The following is an 18,675-nucleotide window of genomic DNA, read 5'->3' on the forward strand; positions in this document are numbered from 1 at the left end:
GCTCTTTACTCAGGTCACCTTCAGGCTTACCAAACTGAAACGCTTCAGTGAATGTATGTATTGCCTGGCTTTCCTCACTACACTGCAAGTTCCGCGATGATACATTGTTCACTGCTATAATCTTACAATGTAGATCTACACCTGGCCCCATCATACTTGCTCAGGAAATACAAGTTGAATAAATATTGTTTTTCCTACTCAGTAAGCTTTCTGTCCCCTGCTATTTGGCCCAACACCTTGTACACAACAGCAAACACACACTCTTTTTCTCCTCCATTTGAAAAGTTCATCTTTGATGTATAACTACCTACAAATACAAAGTGATATTTTTAACACCGTGGGCAGGATATGTATTCAGGTGAGGTCGACATTTTGAACTGAGGTCATCTGATAAGATATCTATAACACAGGACTTAAGTTGGGTCTAGAGAATGGTGTAGATTCTGGGGTAAAGAGATAGGAGAGAATGAAGTGGGGGGGGGGGCTTCAGAAAAAGGCAAAGTGGAAACATGTAAGGCAAATTATAGAAGAAATGTAGTGGGGTCAGCTGAGCTGGCTTGGGACATACAACTATGGTGCAGGAATGAAGTTAGGGTGAGAGTTGTAAGGGCTTCATAGGGAGATCGCGAACAGAGTAACGGAGTTCATTTATATGTTGTCCTTATAGGTGCAAACCGGGGGAGGGGGAGCAGTCACAACAAAGCTTCCCATACCTGGTATTAAAACCCTGTTCATTCATAGATTCCCCTTTATTTCTGTTTCGGATTTCCCCTTTTTTTCTATTTCTGAGATCCGCTATGGAAAGAAACCTTAATGATATAAAGGAAGGCTTTTCCTCTGTAGATAGTTTGACGTTTAGCCACTATATTTGCCACTTAAGATTCATAATAATGAACTTTTTCCTGCCCTGACATATTTATCAATGGAAATGTTTGTAAAGTGATATCTGAGACGTTACTTCAGTTGAAGTTGCCTTATTTCCTTGCATAATTTCACTTCTTTCAAATCTTTGGAGAGATCACAGGTCATGACTGAAATACCCTATGTACCCACAGATTGAATAGAAACGATTACAAATCCATTTTAACTCTTGAGGACACTGTATTTTCCATTCAAATGCAATCAGATTAGACCTAACCGTAGTCCACCGGGAGACGTTTGGATCAGCTAAGCCCAAACCATGTTATTCTCTAAAAATGGTCCTACAATTACATATTAGTGAGTTTCTTAGAATGTGCCACATTCCTTTTAGCTGCTGATCCTCACGATAGCCTTGTAAAGTACATGAAGAGGAAGCGAACTTCATGCACATGGTAACAGAATGCAGGGAATAGCATCACCCGTGGCAGAAAAGGAGAGGGGAGCCGTACCCATGGTTTTTCCAGGCATTCCAACCATTGCCAGTCACTTCACTACCAAAACAGGACAGAACCCAAGTCCCGTCCACTCACCATAATCCAAACAAACAATACAAATCAACAGAAGCCCACCTGGATAATGCAAAGTGTTTGCTAACATTATATGGCATGATTCCCGGTCAGCCAAAGCAGGCTCCTCCCACAGCCATGCAGGGCCTGGCTGTTCCAGGCTACCCTGGTATGCTGGCAGCTTAACAGTGAGAATCATCTGCTTTCTTCCTATTGGCAGTTAATGGGATGTGTGGGAAGAAAAATGGATGCTGATCTTTCTGAGCTGGATTTGGTTACTGCCCGTCCAATGCCCTCAACACCAGCTGCAATGTAGCCTTCAAACTTGTCAGAAATGTGGTTTCTCTCGCCCTTCCCTGCCCCATCAGAAACAGGAAGAAAGGCCTGGAAATCTGGTGATTGTCAAGCTTAGGAAGTTGGGGGCCAGGGTCTTGCCTCAATGTCCTGCTCCACTCATTCCTAGCATCAGTTCCTCTTTTCCTCCTTCCGTTGCTCTCCCTACCCCATCCCCCAGGTGCCTGAAGAAGGTCAGGCCTTGTTCCTGTCTACTCACTGTTAGCTCAAGGCAAAAATGGCCACCACTGAGCAGGCTGTGAGTCTCTGTGATCTCTCTAGTGACATTCACCATCTCCTAGAGGAAAGCTGGAGAAGTTGGCAAGAACAGCATGGAGAGTAGGCTAGAGTGCACTGTCAGGAGTCCCGGGATGGAGGGGTGACAGACAACCCCTTGAAAGGCTCCAAGGCCCTGTAAGATGTGCTCACCTGCCCCATGTGGGCTTCAATGAGGGCCACCTAAGAGTATGTGCAGGGGTAGCTCAAAAATCACCACCACATGTAAGTGGTGGCTGTGTCACAAGCACAAGCAAGGTCAAAAACCGCAGAGAAGCCAACTTCCACAAGCAACAAAGGTGACAGCAGGAAATAGGAAATGCTGACGATGCACCATCCCATCCAGGGAGGGCCTGGGAGTTTCCTCAGTTGATGCCCACGCTGCCAGTCCCCTTTGACCTGCCAGGCCATAGATTCTTCTTGAACAAGTAAATAGCAGACACTAGTAAAACTTCCATTCTGTTCTGAGGCTTACACAACTCCAGCCATGAGATCATCCCCTTAGCTCTCCACTGACACCATTTTAAGCAGGGTCTATGATGGTAGAGAAGGAACTTAAGACCCAGTTGCTGGATCCAAAGCAAGAATGGCCCACCCAACCCGTACCCCCTCCCCCAATCTACACTGTTCGCACTTCCTGTAAACTAATACACCAGTGTGCAGCACTCTGAAAATGTCACCCCAGAGCCCCAGAATGGATATCACTCCTATGCTAGGAGAAATAGAACCTCCAAGTCTCTACCCTCCCTTTTCCTATATTCTCTGTCTCTGTCTCTGTCTCTGTCTCTCTGTGTCTCTCTATCTCTCTCTCTATCTCTCTCTATCTCTCTCTCTCTCTCACACACACACACACACGCACACACACACACACACACACACACACACACATACACACAGTGTTTTTAACTCAGGACTTCATACTTGGTTGGCAAGTGCTCTATAACTTGAGCTTTGCCTCAATAATAGTTTTGTGTGCCAGTCCTGGGGCTTGAGCTTAGGGCCTGGGTGCTGTCCCTGAGCTTTTTTGTTCAAAGCTAGCACTCTGCCACTTGGACCATAACTCCACTTCTGACTCCTTGGTGGTTAATTGGAGATAGTCTCATGGACTTTCCTGTCAGGCTGGCTTTGAACCATGATCCTCAGGTGTTAGCCTCCTGAGTAGCTAGAATTACAGATGTGAGCCATTGGCAGCTGGCTTGTTTTTCAGATGGATTCTTGCTTCTTTTCCTTGAGCAGGTGAGCCACAGACCATGAGCCTCCTACCCCCACCTCCCTCATAGCTAAGGTTACAGATATGCATGCTCCACCACACCTGGTTCTCCACACCTTCTCCTCTTTTCCTCCTTTCCTCTCTCTCTCCAGCACCAATCTCGTGAACATTATTACCGAGGCCTACTAAAGCAATAGCCAAGACATATAACTTGGCTCAATGATGAATGCTGTGAGAACTAATCCATTTGTTAATGGGCAAAGTGGAAATAAAAAACCATAGCTGGACGTCAACTCAGAAGTGATTTTCTGCCATGTGAGAACAATAGTAAGCCCGGCTTTCCTCCACATCTGAAGTCACTTTTGCTTCTCCCCCACAGCCAGAAGACATTGGACAAGCACCAATAGTAAACGCCCCAGAAGGCGGGAAGGTGGACTTGGAAGCCTTCAGCCATTTTACAAAAATCATCACACCAGCGATCACCAGAGTGGTGGATTTTGCCAAAAAGTTGCCTATGTTTTGTGAGGTGAGGACATTGTTTTTCCTTCTGCATTATATGTCATCATAGTCCCATCAGTTTCCAGGAATTGTGGCTATTGTTTATAATAAATAATTCTGCTGTGAACTAGCAAGGCTTAGTCGTTTGAAAGCAGTTAGTACAAAGTAGAAATACACTTCATTTATGTTTCTCACCTTCTCTCTTTTTTTTTCTGTCAGTCATGGGACCTGATGTCCCTCAGCTCTTCAGCTCAAGGCTAGCACTCTATCACTTGAGCCATAGCACCACTTCTGGCTTTTTCTGTTTATGTGGTACTAAGGAATCGAACCCAGGGCCTCATGCATACAAGGCAAGCACTCCACCACTGAGCACCTTCTCAGTCTTACCTTCTCTACTTAGTCATCATTCCTTAGTTTGTCTTTGTGGCAGGCATCCTCCAAATGCCCACCAGAAATGCTCATTAAAAAATGTAAAGTTAAAGCAGGATGCTGGTGACTCACGCCTAGCTTCACAGGAAGCTGAGGTCTGAGGATTATGGTACAAAGCCAGCCCAGGCATAAAAGAAGTCTGTGAGACTCTAATTTCCAATTAGCTACCCAAAAAAGGCTAAAAGTAGACCTGTGGCTCAAGTAGTAGATCACTAGCCTTGAGCAAAAATGCTCAGGTATAGCACTAAGCCCTGAGTTCAAGCCCCAGGTCCAGCAATAATAATAATAATATCGCTTATATAAACCAACCACTGAAAGAGAAAATTCAGTGAGAGGGGAAGGAGGAGGAAGATGAAGAGAACAGCAAAGACACACATTTCCAATCCCAGACTCCTGAGCACCCACCAGCCTTATAATCTTATACACACACCCCCTCCCTGAGGGTAATGAATTATGAGTAAACTGTGGGATGGAGATCCAGGTGGCCTTGGAGCTGGTGGACTCTTGCCAAATGCAGTTTGGTGCATCTGCAGTTCAAACTGTGTCTGTGGATTACTCTGCTAAGATTCTGCCCACTTACCAAGGAAGGCTGATGTGACAGCAAGCCTCTGTGAGAGCTATATCTGTTGCCAGTAGAACAGCCAAAATAACACTTGAGAACCACTCCCAGAGTATACTGTCTATGCGCATTAGCCTGAGTGATTCTGTTCTAAGGAGACAGGAAAGCCGTGGGAGGCCCCCTGCTTCTCCCCTCTGCCTGTCAGGCCCTTGCTGGATTGTTCTCACAATGAAGACGTGTGGCAGGTGCCACAGAGATTATTTGCCATGTGTTGAAACAAATCTCATCAGGACCCTGTAAACTCCTTAAGGAAAAAGGCATTTGGCCCAGTTACTAAGCCCCTGGTGATCCTTTGCAAATACTCATTCCGCTTTTATTTAAATATGAACTAGTCATCAACAGTTAGGTTTTAAAAAAAGAAGAAGAAGAAGACTTCTACTTACTTCATCTATAAGAAGACCTAATTTCAAAGGTGGGCCCACCAGAGTTTGCATACGTTTTGAAAGATAAATAAAGTAGTTTGATCCAATTAGAAATTTTCATTGCTCTTCTATTCCAGGGGTTCTCAAGAGTGAGTCCAGGCTGGGGGAGGGAGGGGGGCACCAAGCAGGAGCTCATGCCTATAATCTCTAGTTACTTGGGCAGCAAAGACAGGAAGATCACCATTGTAGGCCAGCCAAGACCCCCCCCAAAAAAATTAGCAAAACCCCATCACAAATGAACAAGCTTTTAGCTATGCTGGAGGAGGTAAGAGGGTCACTCAGGCCAAAAGCACAAGACCCTTTATGGAAAAAAAAACCACTAAATTCAAAGGGCTGTAGATGCCACTCAAGCAGTAAAGCACCTGCCTAGGAAGCTCAGGACCCTGAGTTCAAATCCCTGTACCATATACATACACACTCTCTCTCTCTCTCTCTCTCTCTCTCTCTCTCTCTCTCTCTCTCTCTCTCTCAGTGATAGTAAGGTCCACATAACTGCCACAGAAGTATTACTTGAGAATCTGGAGAAGTGCAGACAACCGTAGGTAGGGCCGGTGAACTTCAAGAGGCCTCAGATGATCCTGAAGGGGCTAAAATGGAGAACCTGGGGCTTGGGTGGTCAGCTGTACCCACAACAGCCTCTTCTCTCATCTGCAGAGGCCTTCATTGAGCACAGGATTCCTGCTTCCTGCCATACTCTTGAGCAGAAACCTAAGGCTATAATTGAGGAGGTCAAGTTAAAACCTAAACAAAAGTAAATCGCCGTCATTTCTCAACATGGGTGGAAGAAGAGAATGTGTGTACAGATCCCAGAACCAAATGACTTTTATTCTGTAGGAAAATATATGCAATATGAAACAGTAAGGTGACTGTGCTGAGCTGGTAAAAGCTAGGAACAGTCAGCAAAGGAGATCGGGCTTCAGCTCATCTACACAGTAACCTACTGGAACAGCTCAAAATTGCCAAGAACATTTTCCAGAAAGGAGTTGTTAGCACCTATATGAAAAGGTAGATGTTATGTATCATTTACATAAATGAAACTTATTGAAACTAATCACATCCATGATACTTTAAAAAAAAAAAAGTGTCTTCTCGGGCTGGGAAGGTGGCTCAGTGGTAGAGTGCTTGCCTTGCATGCATGAGGCCCTAGGTTCAATTCCTCAGCACCACATAAGCAGAAAAAGCCAGAAGTGCACTGTGGCTCAAGTGGAGAGCACTAGCCTTGAGCTGAAGAGCTGAGGGACAGCACCCAGGCCCAGAGTTCAGGCTCCATGACCGACAAAAAAAAAAAGTGTATTCTCTTCTCTGGGCCTTGAATTCTGACAGAGCTGGCTTCAAATTCTAGTTTAATCCTACAAAACTTTCATGTAATTCTAGCACACTATCCTCTCAGGGACTGACATTTAACATCTATAAGTAAATTGGAGTTAGAATGTTTCCCTTACTATACTCAGGTGCCAATAGCTCACACCTGTAATCCTAGCTACTCAAGAGGCTAAGATCTGAGGAGAAGGATTCAAAGCCAGCCCTGAAAAGAAAGAGGTGTGTAAATCTTGTCATGATGCTCAGTTCATGAAAAATAGTTATTAACTAAGAGCTTTTCACGTGAGTTTGACAATAATATTTAAACTTTTGCCTCCTCCAGAAAAATACATTTCTATTTTTTATCTTGCTTAGTGTCGCCATTCTCTTTTAATGTTTATTATTAATTTTATCCCATTATCACAAATCCTAATTAACAGAGTAAGCAAATGAGCTTACAGTGAGATTGCAACACTATCAAAAGACCTAATGGTGCTAAGCAATTCTAGTGTCAGTTACTATAAAGAACATAACCAAAAGAGCCGTGAAGTTTGAATTCTGGTCTTACGAATGCCCTTCCCTCACTGAGCAACATTGGGAGAACCTTTTCTATCTCTGGACCTTGTTTCTAGTTTGCATCAATGATCTTCTAATTCTGTGCCTTTGAATAGACTCAAGAAAGAAAGTTGCTCCCCAAAAAAATGAAGCATTGTTGCTAGCTAAACGGTGAGTCTGCTGTTAACTCTAGGCGGCCCAGGACAAAAATTAGTGAGTTTAGCAAAAACCCTGTTCCCATGCAGTTCTCACACAGAGGCCTAACCCCAAAGGAAGGGTTAGTCACAGTTTCAGTGGGACACTGCGATCTGTCATAAAAAGAATGCCAAGTACTAAGATGAAAGTTAGCGAAAAGCACAATCAAATTCAGGTTTAAAAAGTGGTGGTTAAAAGTCTGCCACCCAATAGGGGAAAGGAGAGGCTTAGGCTCCGAGAACGCAGGACGAATGTTACTGCTTGTGGCTGGCAGCCATCCCGTGCTTTGCTCATGTGGCTGCTTCTTTCTAGCTGCCATGCGAAGACCAGATCATCCTCCTCAAAGGCTGCTGCATGGAGATCATGTCCCTCCGAGCCGCTGTGCGCTATGACCCAGAAAGTGAGACTTTAACCTTGAATGGGGAAATGGCCGTGACACGGGGCCAGCTGAAAAACGGAGGTCTTGGGGTGGTGTCAGATGCCATCTTCGACCTGGGCATGTCTCTGTCGTCTTTCAATCTGGATGATACGGAAGTCGCCCTTCTTCAGGCCGTCCTGCTGATGTCCTCAGGTGAGTGTGCCTAGCCTCACCGTGGACAGACAAAAGAAACAAAAGCCTTTGTTTGTCTGGCACTAAGTCAAATCACTCAAGGCGCTTTCAATCCCTGCTCACTCTCCTTTAGCAAGAAATGAAGGGGTCTGCCAGGGGGCTGGAAACTGAACAAGGGTGTCAGGTATCTGATGCTTTTTACAATGCCCCCAGGGCTGTGGGAAGAAACCAAAGAAGGTATCTGGAGCTCCATGAAATGACCTGCCTCCAGCAGACATGACCCAGCCTGTTTTGTAGCCAGCTCTGCCGCCTTCTGGTTCTGTGTATATGAGATAGAGATATGAATGGCCATGTCATTGCCTGTTAAGTTCTGTGTGTGGAAACAGTTCCAATTAAGTTTTTCTATTACAAAACTTAAGTGCATGAGACATCCAAGATGGCTGAAGTTAGGGATGGGTCTTAGAACACAGCTTTGCCCTCCTCTCTACTCAGCCTTTCATCTTAGAAGGTCATCAGACTTCTTCCCCAGCTGTTGGCTTTTGTGAGGGAATGTTGGGAGCACATGAAAGTTGCAGGCCCAGTCCTAAGTCATGCATTCACCTGGGCCAACCAGTCCTAGCTCCTGCCCTGTCTCAGCAACCCACCACCAGATGGAGTCGTAAAGAAATGTGCAAGCCACCACAGTTTCTTGTCAAAACTGTAAGGATTAAGTGATGATGATGATGATGATGATGATGATGGCATTTCTTTGTTGTTCATGTCATAAGAAATATAAAACACACTGCAGTATATAAGGGAAGTTAGTCTTTAGCTAGCAGTGGTTTCTGAGCACTTTCAACATTCTCTTTGATGATCAACATTCCTTCTATAATTCCTGCTTGTCTATCTCCCATGGAAGGACCTGTCTTCTGATGTCACAAATGTGTCTGATTCCACTGGCCTACCCTAGGACAGTGTTCTGTAAGATTCAATGAATGTTTATTAGCTGACTACAGGAATAAAATAGCAGCCAGAAGTATGCTGAGAGTCCTCTATGGACTTGAGGCTCAGAGTTCTTAAGCTGACCTAGAAATTTATTTGCTACAGGAAATTGAGTTATAGCAGACTTTTTTGGAAAAGTTTTTTTCAATTATTTGTTGTGAAAAATCTCAGATATAAATAGATGGCCTAGCACAATGAATCATCTTGGAGACTGGTGGACAGACCCTATGCAGGGCCCCCTTTTCGCACCTTCTGGTTCAAACCCTCTTATAAACCTCCCCTTCTATGTATGCAGAACCTGTGGCTTGCCAATTCACTGCCACCTCACCTTTTATCTTTCAGAAGGTTTATTATTTTAGAAAGTTTTTTTTTCATTTGCATGATAGTCTTCCATTCATGGCAAGAAATTTTGATTACTGGGTGATCACAGTGTTTCCTCTGTCATGTGCCAATTCAACAGATGGTTAAGAAAATAACTGCCTTAAGTAAGGTTGATAAAAGGAAGAATTGGTAATTGCCAATGTGTTAGCTTTCTGCCACTGTGACAAATACCTGAAAGAATCAACTCTAGGAAAAAAGGCTAGCTGTGGCAATACAGACTATAATCCCAGCTTCTCAGGAGGCTAAGGCATAAGAATGCCAAGCTCAAGGCCTGTAAGTTTGGTAACATATCAAGACAGTGTTAGGAATGAAGGGAGGAAGGGAAACAGAGGAGAGGAAGAGAGAGAAGTGAGAGGAAGACAGAGGATGGAAAGGGAGAGAAAGAGGAAGGGAAAGAATGGGGGGATAAATGTTTTGCTCAGTGATAGAGTACTTGCCCAACATGCAGAAGGTCCTGAGTTCAACCCCAGCACTACTAAAAAAAGGGAGGGAATATTGTGGCTCTTGGTTTCAGAGGTTTCCATAGTCCTTTGCTTTTAGGCCTATAGCAAAGCAGAACATGCTGGCCTAGAAGCAGAGGAGGCAGAGGATTCGTGGCCTTGTGTGAAAGATGCCATTTGAGGGCCCTTCCCTGCAGCCCTCCTTCCTCCAAGGAGGCTACACCTCCTAATGTTTCCCACCTCCCAACGCACCCTTGCCCTGTGAATCCATACCTGAACTGACCCACTGAGGAGCTCAGAGCACCTGGGATCCAGTCACTGCTCAAAGGCTCCATCCTGCTGTCCTGGGGACCATGGCTCTAACATGGGACACCGGGGAGACATTTAAGATCCAAACCAACACCACCAAGCACCTAACTGAATGATCCATCCAAGTCCTCTGACTCCAGAAGAGCAACCTGATAGCCATGTGACATAGTTTATACCTTTTAAATAGTCCTGTCCTAAAGAAGGACTTTTTTCAGAAAAATATCACAAGATACCATACATTTGACAAGTGAAGCCTCCATGTTAGAACAAGAATGATCCAAACACCCTCAGCCTTGTCTTCTAAGCTGATGGTCTGTTTGGCATTTCAGTTACATCATGTCTTTTTTAAAATGTATAAGTACTAGGATGCTGAACTCAGTATCTCACATTCGCTAGACCAGGGCTTATTTAGCTGGGATTACAGAATATGTGCAACTACTTCTGACTCATTTGCTGAGATGGATCTCACTAACTCCCTCCTCCCCCAACACACACACACACACACACACACACACACACACAGGCTGGCCTAAAAATTCTTCTAAGTTTTTGCTTTCCCAGTTAGCTGGGATTATAGGTGTATGTCACCATGCCTGCTGAGATCTTTTGTCTTAAGTAATAAAAAGAAGTCTCCATCTTTCAAAAGTTGCTTTTTTCATAAACCTGTTTAAGTTGATTTGCACACCATCAAAATGTCAGTCCATTCTCTCTCTACCACTTATATGACCATCTCATCTGTATCTCTTATCAAAAGACAGAGTTTTTATGTCATAAAATGCTTTAATGCCATAAAATCCAAGTTATTTTTCTTTGGAAACAATACAGCCAAAACACTATTATCTTGATTTTCTATTTGGATCAAAACTTAAAGGAACCATAAAGGATTCCCACACACTCAAAGAAAGAGAAGGAAAGACAAGGAAATAAAGTGAACAACCAAGCTGGGTGCCAGTGGCTCAGGCCTATAATCCTAACTACTCAGGAGGCTGAGAGCTAAGGATCATGGTTCAAAGCCAGCCCAGGCAGAAAATTCTATAAGCTTCTATTTCCAATTAACTACCAGAAAACCATATGTGGCACTGTGGCTCAAAGTAGTAGAGAGCTAGCCTGAAAGAGCTCAGGGACAGTGCCCAGGCCCTGAGTTCAAGCCCCATGAAAAAAAAAAAAAAAAGGACAAAGGAAAAAAAAGAGGAAATAAAAAGAGAGAAAGGAAGGAAGGAAGGAAAGAAGGAAGGAAGGGAGGGAGGGAGGGAGGGAAGGAAGGAACAATCAGATCCACAGAGCAATATCAACCCATATGTCTCAAAGCCCATATGGGGTTCATGTAAATTCAGAGTATGATAAGAGACATTCCCCCTGCTCCCTCCTTTCATGTGAAGCAGAACAGTATGTAGATCTGACTACTATGGACACTCCAGCAACTGGACTCTCAACACTCATATCTTTGATCAGCACTGCAAAGAGCCAACTAAAGATAACTGAGCAGCAGGGTGGGCTTGCTGCCTTGCTTGAAGAGTTCATCCAGGTATTTTGTCATCCAAGTGCTTGCAGCCTGACTAGACCCAAGTCTGAATGACAACATCAGACCTTCTTGTGTCATCCCTTTCTCATGTCTGACACATGCAGTTGAAAAACCAGGGGTTTATAACACTGGGATCATTTTCCAGGCTTTCTATGGTCGTGGTTTTCTCTGGCTTCCCACTGGTACTTTCTCCTCTCCATACAAGATGACTCTAGTGTAGCTCACTTGACATCCCCCTCGTTTTATTTTAATTCCACAAATCATTGTACCACATGGCTGCTACAGGTAGCCATTCTGTTAAAGGCCCAGGACTCCCGCCTCCTCTGTGATTTCATGTTCACAGTTTTAATTACTTTTAGTCAACCATTATCCAAAACTACTAAATGGAAAATTGCATGTAAAAGAAATTCAGAAAGTTTAAATTGTGTGCTGTTCTGAGTAGCATGATGAAACCTCTGCCTGCTCCTGTTTCCTGTCTCCTCGATGGGAACCACACCTTTATGTTATGCAGAGCATTCATACAGTACATACTACCTGCCCATGAGTTGCTTAGTGGGCATCTCAGTGATCAGATCCATGTATTGTCATCATCCTTTAACAATGTCCCCAAAGCAAGGATGGCAATTTGTATATGCAAATTATAAAAAGCAGAAAATCATTATATCTAAAAAGGTACGCTAAGGTTATTTTAAAAAAAAAGAAACCACATTATATGACTCTTATTATAGTATGTTGTTATAATTGTTCGTTACAATTGTTTATTACTATGATTGTGGTTAATCTTTTCCTTTCCCCAATTTATAAATTAGGCTTTATCAGAGGTGTCTATGTATCAGGAAAAAAACAAAAAACAAAAACAGTACGTTAGAGCTCCATGTCCTCAAGCTATCTGCAGATTCAGCCAGCCACACTTTGAAAATATTCGGGGGGGAGGGGGAATGCATCTACATTAAGTGAAGGGGTTGGGGATATGGCTTGGTGGTAGAGTGCTTGCCTCGCATGCATGAAACCCTGGGTTCAATTCCTCAGTACCACATGAACAGAAAAAGCCGGAAGTAGTGCTCAGGTGGTAGAGTGCTAGCTTTGAGCAAAAGAAGCTGGGGAACAATGCCTAGGCCCTGAGTTCAAGCCCCAGGGCTGGCAAAAAGAAAAAAAGATTCAACATTAAGAGAACATGGCAAGAGGGCTTTCCCCTCTTGTCACTTCCTCAGCAGCAGAGTAAAACAGCTTTTCCATAGCATTCACATTGCCTTAGAGATTATAAGTAATCTAGAGATCACTTAAGGAGGATATTGTAGGTTATATGCAGAGCTCTACACCACTTGAGGGACTTGATGATCTTAAAATTTGGCATCTGGAACTGGTCTCCATGGATACCAGGGGACAATTTCTATGTTGAGTTGGATACTATCTGTGGTTGTAGGCATAGGGGTTTGGGGGCATGGCACCCACGGCTAAAACAGGACTGCTGAATGAGAAAGAATAGGGGTGAGTCACTGAGCTTGGCAAATGATTGAAACCTACCCATTGCACCTGTCTTCAAGGTAATGTCTTGCTGTCCAGCATTCTTCATTGGGTCTCCAGGCCTCCTGTGATGTCTCCCATCTCTTCTCACCCCTCCCACTGCCTCTGCATAGTCTGTCTGTCTTCTCTCCCAGGTAGACAGTGGAAACTTCAGAATCTTGTCCTTGTACCAAATTATGTTAACCTAGGAGGGGGCAGTACCTTTCAGACTGAAGAAGGCAATCAGCATAAACTAGAAACTCTTACCTGAACCAAGCACCGCCACTCCCTATAACTCGGCCCCCTGCATGCTAAGTGCATAGTGTGTCCCACCCATTCCTAGAAGTCCCAAGTTCCCAGATCTACTCACAGCCCTCTAAATGACTGGACCTGGACAGTTTCCACCTCTGAATTCTTACCCTCTTCTTCCTTCTCTCAGATCGCCCAGGGTTGGCCTGTGTGGAGAGAATAGAGAAATACCAAGACAGTTTCCTGCTGGCCTTTGAACACTATATCAATTACCGAAAACACCACGTGACACACTTTTGGCCAAAACTCCTGATGAAAGTGACAGACCTGCGGATGATTGGAGCCTGCCACGCCAGCCGTTTCCTCCACATGAAGGTGGAATGCCCCACAGAGCTCTTCCCCCCTTTGTTCTTGGAAGTGTTCGAGGATTAGACTGGATTCATTCTCATAATTCCTACAGCACTGCTGGGTGTCATTTCATTCCATTGCCTAAGCTCTCTGTTTGTTTCCTTGTTTCTTTGTGTCTGGAGGGAGTGTGTGAGGGGAAGGGAGAAGTCCTGGCCTAGACATGGATGAAATTGCCCCTCAAATGCGGGTACTTGTCACTATTGCATTTAGTTCTCCTGTCCTTGGATGTGAATGCTTTGAAGGTTTCACAGCAGTGGCAGTAGAGGTGGGGTGGGGAACGACCATTTCACCAGCATTAAGCCATCACCAGCTCCCACCTGTCCCTAGTCAGAGACCTGAGCAAGAAGAAAAGCACTGCAGAAGACTAAAGAAGCCTTAAAACCAAGACAATCTAGTTTAGTCTAATCCAATCCTGATTCTTTTTCAGGGCTCAAGTTAACAAACAGAAATCACCCACTATTAGTTAGATGTGACCTGTAGCTTTTCAGGGGAAGATTCAAACTAATTTTCACTCTTCGGGAGCGTGTTGCTTTCGGTATTCTTCTTCCCTCCTAGCCACATAACTTAGAATGCATAGGAATATTTGCATCCTGACATATCAGCCATCCTTTCAATATCATTTTTGAAACTTTTATGATTCAAGTTGCACAAGGGAGTGTCTCTAAGGTGTGCAGGAATTTGACTGGTTGGGGCCACAGGAAAATAACTTTTTTCAGTGAGCCCCTCCCCCAAATTAGGAATCTTTACCAATGTCAGTGACTCTGTAGTTTCCAAACCTTCTCCTCACAGCAGGAAAACTTCAGGAAGACTTGTCCGATGAGTTTAGGCTCCCAGGACATTCCTACAGAAATCAGACCTACTTATAGGGAAGTATCACCACTCAATTGCATCTGATTTGTCTTCTGAAGTTACTTGTCCAAGCTGCATTATTGCTGAGCTAACAGAAGATTTCTTCTCTGTGGATCAAGTCTTCTAATCAAGGAGCAAATGCAGAGTTGAACTCTGGGGTCTCGTTGGGATGAATTCTGGGGAGAGGTTAGTGTAGTTGCATCTGAAATTGAAGGAAATGCAGGGTTCCTGTACCGTAGTTGGATGATACTGCCTTCTGTTCTTAGACCCACAAGCCCTTTGCTTTATTCACAAATATTTCCTAGTCTCCTTTTCCATCAATTCTGAGGCACTAAATAGCTCAACTCTTTAAGCTATTTGGCAACTCTCCTTGTCAATGAATCTCCCATTCTTTCAATAACATTACCCTGACAGATACTCAACAGAAAACTCCTGTGGACCACTGGTGGGAACACTCTTAACCTCCATACCCAACTCACCCCTCCAATGACCAATGAGAGTAGCTGTGCCCAGAAAACAAATGGTAACACATCATCACTTTAACACCAGACAATTGGCAAAGAATGTACCCATGCAATTGAATGTATCTCCTTCTTCACCGGCATAGTAGATATGAACTATTCCTTGCCTGCCTTTTACTGCCTTATCCTGGAAATATTGGGGAAAATAAGCCATATCAGTGAAATTTACCTAAAAGGAATGAAAGTCACTGTGAAAACCAAGTGGAAAATTTAATTTCAGGTTTGGTGGAGCATAACTGGAGAAATCAGAGTGCCTGAGTTCTAGTTTATGCTCTGTCAGCTGGTAGATTCGGGACCTCAGGTCTTGGGGTTTTGGGTTTGTTTTTGTTTTTTTTTTTTTAATCTGAATAAGGTATGATCTCCAAAAGCCTCCTGATCCTCAATATTGTATAAAATTATGTAAGGGACATAGGGTTCTTTTGATGATTTCTTTCCTTTTCAAACTTCTAGCTTATTACACAAAAAAATAGGGCCCATTAGCAGTTAAGATATTAATTCAAAGTAAGAATGACACAATTCTAGTTCACTCTTTTGAGGAAGGCAGAATGGCCTTGTAAAAAGGAACAGCACTGAAAATCCCAAGTACGATTGGAAACAATGGGGGAGGGTGGCGGGGAGGGGAAATGTTTGATGCACTAAATCAACTACACTGGCTTCTGGAGGAAAGGAAACAAGAAAAGCAATGTGAAGGGATTAAAATGGTAAGCATGAAGTTCATCGCCAGATTGCCTGCTTTGAGTACCTACAGACCACTGGCTTCATTTTTTGTCCCGCAGGCTCCTTACTTGCTCAGAGACCATATTGGCTCCCTCTATTCACTCTCCTGAGGGAACTCTGAAAAACAAGCACTCAGCACTCTCTAGGGAATGGAAATAGTTTACTGTGGGAGACAAATTTTCCTCCCAAAGGGAAAGGGGGGCAAGCAGGTGAGTTGCTGAGCAAGCTCAGAAACTCCATCAGGGTTGCTCAGGAAAGTTGCTTCATTGATTTGGCTGGTCTCCTAGAACATTAGGCACCCATCTCAGTGCACAGCCTGATCTCAAAGCAACATCACGATGTTCTGAGGATGTAACCACTGCTGACCCCTGGCCAGATAGCTGGCACATTAGATCTATACCAGCCAGCCAGCCAGCCAGCCCCAACCCAAGTCTGATCCTCAGCTCCTTAAGTGACTGCTTTAAACAGGCAAACCACTGGTCTAGAAGCCTTGTTGAAGGCTGAATACTTCGTGCTGGGTAGAACAAACCTGAGGGTGCTTCCAATTGAAAGGAAAACGTGTTCAGGACTCTAAGAATCCTGATGGATGGAGAGATTAAACTCATTCCTTCTGAAGCTGGTTGGGATACTTAGTGCATCTTAAGATTCCCTCTTATAAAACGCAATTAGATTGAGGTATTTGTTCTGATTTTATTTTTTTCCTTACCACTGTTCAGACTTTCAAATCAAGTGTGGACCATAGTGGGGAGTCATAGCTTCCCGCCGAGGAAAGCACAGCCATCGTTCTGGGGTTCTTCTTTAGAAATCACTCATTTGTAGGGATGCGTAGGGGTGGGTACACACACTCTGCCTGTGTGTGTATGCACAGACACGTGTGAACAGGTGTGTTTGTACACTCAGGTGTACCTTGCTCTTCAACTTAGATGTGAAGAACTTCTAGAATCTAAACCAAGCTCTTTCCTTCTTTACGATTCTGCTGAAAAACATCACGTGCGGCCTCACAGCTTTTTCTAGTCACAATCTTCAATGACGCGCCTGACATGTTGCCACCTCAGCCCAGCGCTGCCGCCACCTGTGCCCTAAGTGTCACCAACTTGGTCTGCAGCTCAATCCTGAGAGGGGGCTGCCTGGCCCAGCTCTGCTCTGTGACAGGTGTATTGGCCTTGGCCTCCCTCCACACAGCTCCCCCAGCCCCCACTCCCAGACTCAGCCTCGTGGCCCTGCTGAGCCCCTCAGAGCATGACATTGTCGTGAGACATCTCTATTCTGTGGAACTCTTAACCTGTTTGTGTCATATTGACCATTTGCTGCATGAGTCATAAATGATGAAATCAGTCTTATCATGGTTTTTTTGAAATGTAGCCAGCGTTTGTAAGGTTAAACCTTTTTCTCATGAACTTAATTTAAGTGAATAACCAAGCCACAGTTCCTCCTTAAAAGGAGAGTTGGCAGACATTCGAATCTCTGCCCTTTCTAATGGTGATGGCATCAGGTTCTAAAATAAGCTCATAATTTTCCTGTTATTTTAATAATATGAAAATATTAGCATTAGTGCTTCTTTTAATAGTGACAGGCTATAATCCATATGTAAATTTTATAGAGAAGAAATTTTATTGTACTGTGATGTAGATATTTATTATCCAGGTAAGGATTTGCCCGGTGTGTATTTTTTACAATTGAAATGTTTCACTTTAATCTTTAAAAAAAAAATACATTAAAAAAAACAGACTAGGGAGAGGGAAAAAAAAGGTTTGGCCTTATTACAGAATTTTTACTGTGCTGTATAAATATTTGCAGATGCAAAAAGTGTGCATTTCTAGTGTGTTTCCACATTAACTAATGCCGCCTTCAAGAGCAATACCGTGCAGGTAAAATGCTGTTTGTGGCTTTCTGTTGCTCAGCTCAAACTGATTCCCCTTATGCACAAGACAATCAGAAGTCAGCCTGTACTCCTCAGGGCACAGGTAGCGCTCACATAGGCTATGGAGCACAACGTAAGACAGGAGACACTGTTGCATGCATTCTGGATACAGTCACTATCAGGGCATGATGAGCTGACATGACTTACACCATCTCTTTCTTTTGGATCTTTCTTATGAACCCAACATCTTTAATGTGATTATAGAGCCAAATTCGTTCTCCACACTTTCTTCAGACTTCTCTGAAGCCTGAGACATTCCTCCACCCCATAAGGTTCTCATGCCCTGGAAAAAAAAAGATCAGAAAAAAAAATGCTACAGAAGAGAGAGGTTTACAATCTTTGGAAGATGTGTATTTTGTAAACAGTGTCAAGTGATCAAGTGATACTGCTAGGTTGGTTATAGATATTTTTTTCAGCCTAAAATTCTGTTGAAATCTGTGATCAAAATGTTTTAAACTATCCAAAAAGAAAATTTGTATATTTGGGGAAAAAATGGATTTTTACCTAGCTTTTGTATGCAGATATTAAATTGTAATTATGAACATAGTGGGCATAGATAAACTCATAAGCTTCAATTCTACAAAAGAGAAAAAAGAAAAAAAAAGAAAAACGTTCCATGGATATACTTGCCTGCCTCTTTCTTTAAATATTGTTGCTCTCTACATAAGCACAGAATTGCCTACGCCTGCTCCTGCCACAGGTGGTGAACCAGGTAAGGAACACTCATTCATGCCTATTAGGACAAGTAGATTCACTTGGGAGGGAGGAAGGGAAGAGAGAGGGGTGGGGCTGCTTGGAGATGATCCTTTTGGGAGGCTGGGAAAGAGTTAGGTTTTAGCAACTCAAGGACTGCATTCATTTTCTTATATCAGAAGGTTCTAGGATACTATTCATAGAATTATACCATCAGCCAACATATATCTCAATCTCCCTGTCTTGAAAATATTATTCTGGACTCTTTCCAAGACAAGTGACCAAAAAAAAAAAAAAAGCCAAGTCAAACCAGCTTAAACAGAACGGGAATTTTTGACTTCAGTATCTAGAAACTCTAGGGCTGCGGT

At 43.6% G+C, this 18,675-nt stretch overlaps 1 protein-coding gene across 3 annotated transcripts in view; it reads left to right on the top strand.

Moving 5' to 3' along the window:
- The window catches only part of Thrb (thyroid hormone receptor, beta), a 371,662-nt gene extending 353,466 nt beyond the window's left edge, over nucleotides 1-18,196 (top strand). For all 3 annotated transcript variants that reach the window (XM_013010545.1, XM_013010546.1, XM_013010544.1), the window contains 3 exons: nucleotides 3,626-3,772; nucleotides 7,576-7,834; nucleotides 13,389-18,196. In XM_013010545.1, the coding sequence (XP_012865999.1) occupies nucleotides 3,626-3,772; nucleotides 7,576-7,834; nucleotides 13,389-13,630 (648 nt within the window). In that variant the 3' untranslated portion in view covers nucleotides 13,631-18,196. The remainder of the gene's footprint in view (nucleotides 1-3,625; nucleotides 3,773-7,575; nucleotides 7,835-13,388) is intronic.
- The last annotated feature ends 479 nt before the right edge of the window (nucleotides 18,197-18,675 follow it).

Source organism: Dipodomys ordii, unplaced genomic scaffold (assembly GCF_000151885.1).
Source record: "Dipodomys ordii isolate 6190 unplaced genomic scaffold, Dord_2.0 Scaffold12, whole genome shotgun sequence".
In the NCBI taxonomy this organism is placed as follows: Eukaryota; Metazoa; Chordata; class Mammalia; order Rodentia; family Heteromyidae; genus Dipodomys; species Dipodomys ordii.